This window comes from Molossus molossus, unplaced genomic scaffold, assembly GCF_014108415.1.
Source record: "Molossus molossus isolate mMolMol1 unplaced genomic scaffold, mMolMol1.p scaffold_m16_p_13, whole genome shotgun sequence".
Lineage (NCBI taxonomy): Eukaryota > Metazoa > Chordata > Mammalia > Chiroptera > Molossidae > Molossus > Molossus molossus.
This window is the reverse complement of record NW_023425348.1, coordinates 67,060,592-67,063,742: the sequence shown is the minus strand read 5'-3', so window position 1 is coordinate 67,063,742 and position 3,151 is coordinate 67,060,592. Positions and strand designations below refer to the sequence as shown.

Below are 3,151 nucleotides of genomic sequence, written 5' to 3'. Positions count from 1 at the left end.
GAAAAGAAAGCACATTTAAGTGAGGATGAGAATTGGCCAGGGAAAGACATAAAATAAAGTGCATTTCCACTTTTTAAAACCATTAATTAAATAACATAGACCTGGCTTCAAATTACTAAACATCCTTGTAATTTCTATAACTTTGAATGGAACCCTCCCTCTGCATTATGAGGGCATATAAGGTATGAGCCCTGCCATAGCATTTTCCCATTGATTCTATGGGAAAAACTGGAGTTTTTAGGCAGACCAGAAGAGATTAAGTTCTGGCATGGCCTAAGATTTTTCTTTTTTCTTTTGAAGATTGTGAGGGTGGCCAGGGAAGGATTGCCAAATATGTAGTTCTCCCTCTGCCTTTAATATATACTCTAAGCAAACTGGCTCAAATCCCATCCTTCTATTTCCTTCTGCTTTGGCCCCTCTTTGCAACGTGCAAGTTACAGACAGAAATTAGAAAATAAGCCAGCATTATACGAGAACATATTTATTGTCTGAATAATAAAACTTGCTTAAGGAGTTATTAACATTTCCCCTACCTGAAGTACAAGTTTCCAATAAGCAAACAGAAGCAAAACCCCCAAAACGAAACAATATATTGGTAACCTCAATCATAGGCATTTGGGGGTGTGTTCAAACAATCAATCTCCTTCTTCGTCATGGACCATAGCACTAGTGACACGGACATACAATGAGAGACACAGCAAATCAACGTATCAACATGCGTGTACGGCCACCACCAAGCTTAGACTTCTTCAATGTGGTCTCTTTAATTTACACACACCCACAGAGGCATTCAGACGTCTCCCTGCAAAGGATGATTTGCATATAGTTTCTAGCCAATACTCTTACCAAGAAAAAACATAAACAAATAAAAACCCAAACCCCCAACAGAACCTTAGAGACAATGGTAATAAATAAGAGAGAAAAGGTGAAGAAGAAACAGGCAACTTCCATCTGCCAACAGGCATGCAGAGCGGTGCCTGTTCCCTCATCTGAAAAACAGGCCGTTTGACAGCTTTCGGAGCCCAGGAGAAGGCTGAAAGCAGAAAGGGGCTATGCACTCTGCTTTCTGGGTATTTGCACCAAATCTCCAGGATGGAGAAGCTAAACACTGTGTCATTTGGGTCCTTTTACATTGTGGCTGAAACAGGTGTCTCTGCAGAATTATCAAGCCTGCATGGCTTGAAACTGTTCTTTTCAGGTGACACATCAATGGCAGTCACATAAATAGTGTACAAAAACAAAACCACTTAAATCCCACTTCTTTCCTTTTAAAGATGATTTCAGATCATTCTCCAAGTGCAAATCTGGATCTAAAAAATAATAAGTATAAAGGAAACGTTAGCCCTGTCTTCTGTCCCCCACCCTCCACAGCAGGGCAGACTCCATCCCCTCTCCTGGCTGGGTGCCCCATCACCTACACTTTAAGATAGTCGTTTTTCAGCCGACCTAGCCGGGTCCCGTGGCTCCTGATGGTGAGGGCCAGTAGCTCGTATCTGTCCCTGAGCCCCACAGAGATGTCCAGAGTTTCCTTCAGCAGGGACTTGGTGTGGACCAGCATCCCCAAGAAGTCCTCGTTGAGCCTGCTCTCCTGCCGGCTGTCCTGTTCCTGGCCCTGCTTGAACTTGCTTTCCAGCTCCGTGAGGGACTTGTCCGAGTTGGAGTAGGCATCCCCGATCTGGTGGGACTCCCGGCGCAAGTACTTTCCGTAGCTCTCTTCCCCGTCCAGGTCGTAGGAGATGCTCTTACTGATGCCCTCCAGGACCCGCCCGGCGTCCTCCACCTGGCGGCCCAGCACCGTGAATTGCTCCCGCAGGGTGAGGCTCAGCAGTCGGCTGGCCTGGCTCCCCTCCCCTTGGGAGCAGCGCCGGTGGTCACTCACCCTGAAGAGCAGCTGGCACTTCTCGGGGTCATCGTTCTCCTCATAGTCCCCGTCGGGCACGAAGTAGTGGTGCAGCGTCCCATTGGACATCTCCGGATAGAGAGGGCCATCGAAGTAGCCCTGACACAGGTGGCAGAGGAAACCCATCCAGAGGAGCTTCAGGAACACCATCTTGTATAGTCAGGATGACAGGGGACCCCTGGAGAAGACTTTTCACCCAGGCACGAGGAAGGGGGTCCCCTCGGGAGTCAGCGCTTCCCCGAGAGGGCGGCAGCCTCAGTCCCAGCCGGCTTGCTGCACCCTGGCCCGCCCTCCCCAGCGGGCTTCATGTGGCTGTGGCACCAGCGCCTGGGCAGCAGGGGCAGCAGCGCAGGGTGCACGAGGTCCTGCGCTCCTGCGCTCCTGCGGCGGCTGGGAGTCAGCAGGCTCTGTCCCGCGGATCCGGGGCTCTGGCAGGACACTGACTGTGTGGCCGGAGCTCGCTCTCCGAGTCTCCCCTAGCTGCTGGGAGATGGAGCCTGTAGCTGGAGAGAAAGGCTGGCTCTTGCCCTCTGGTACTATTTCAAGTCCTGGACTGGGTGGGAATGCGGAGCTTTTCCTTTGGCTAATGATATCCTGAGGATCTCTCTGCTCTCAAATTACAGCTGGTTTCGTCACTTGGAAGCCAGGGAACAAGTTTGGAAAGAAAACTTTAACCAGGTTTCTGTTATTAAAGGTACAGGGTCTCTTTTTAAAGATTGGAAGGGAGTCCCTCAAAAACTGAATTTGGCTTGCAGGAAAAAATGGGTAAAGGATGATTAGAATACCTACAACAGAAAGACTGCCTTGCTATTAACATATTGGGAGGAAGAAGGGTGATTACCCTGGAGAAGTGATGTTTCACAGTTTCAATAGGTATCAGTTAGATTGGTTTCGATGAGTATGTTTATCATTAAAATGCCTGTGAGTCTGAAGGCAGATTTGAAGTAAGAGAAAGTAACAGTTTGATTTGAAACGGGTTAATTAAAATTTGCAATAACAATACTTTGGATGCAATAGGAAATAGAAAACTGATCAGTGCATGTTTGCAAGTGCATTTAAGAATAAAAGCTGAAATGGAATTTTGCCAGTTTAATAAGTAAATGGACAGCTGTGATAATTGTTTGATTTTATGGAAATCCATTTATTCTAAGCTCCTGCATTGTATCTTTGGCTTGACACCTTTACAGTTATCACCTCCTTTAGGTTACTTAAAAGTGTTTGAAGAATATAGGGCTGGTACCATTTTTCCGT

General features: G+C 47.3%; 1 protein-coding gene across 1 annotated transcript; it reads right to left on the bottom strand.

The window, feature by feature from the left end:
- Window positions 1-507: 507 nt before the first annotated feature.
- FIBIN (fin bud initiation factor homolog) lies at window positions 508-2,167 on the bottom strand. Its single transcript, XM_036259392.1, has one exon. It carries the CDS (start codon window positions 2,048-2,050, stop codon window positions 1,415-1,417), a length of 636 nt encoding a protein of 211 aa, XP_036115285.1. The 5' UTR covers window positions 2,051-2,167; the 3' UTR covers window positions 508-1,414.
- Between the last annotated feature and the right edge of the window lie 984 nt (window positions 2,168-3,151).

Excerpts from the sequence above, each read along its gene's own strand:
- FIBIN (XM_036259392.1), bottom strand. The coding sequence starts at position 2,050 with ATGGTGTTCCTGAAGCTCCTCTGGATGGGTTTCCTCTGCCACCTGTGT.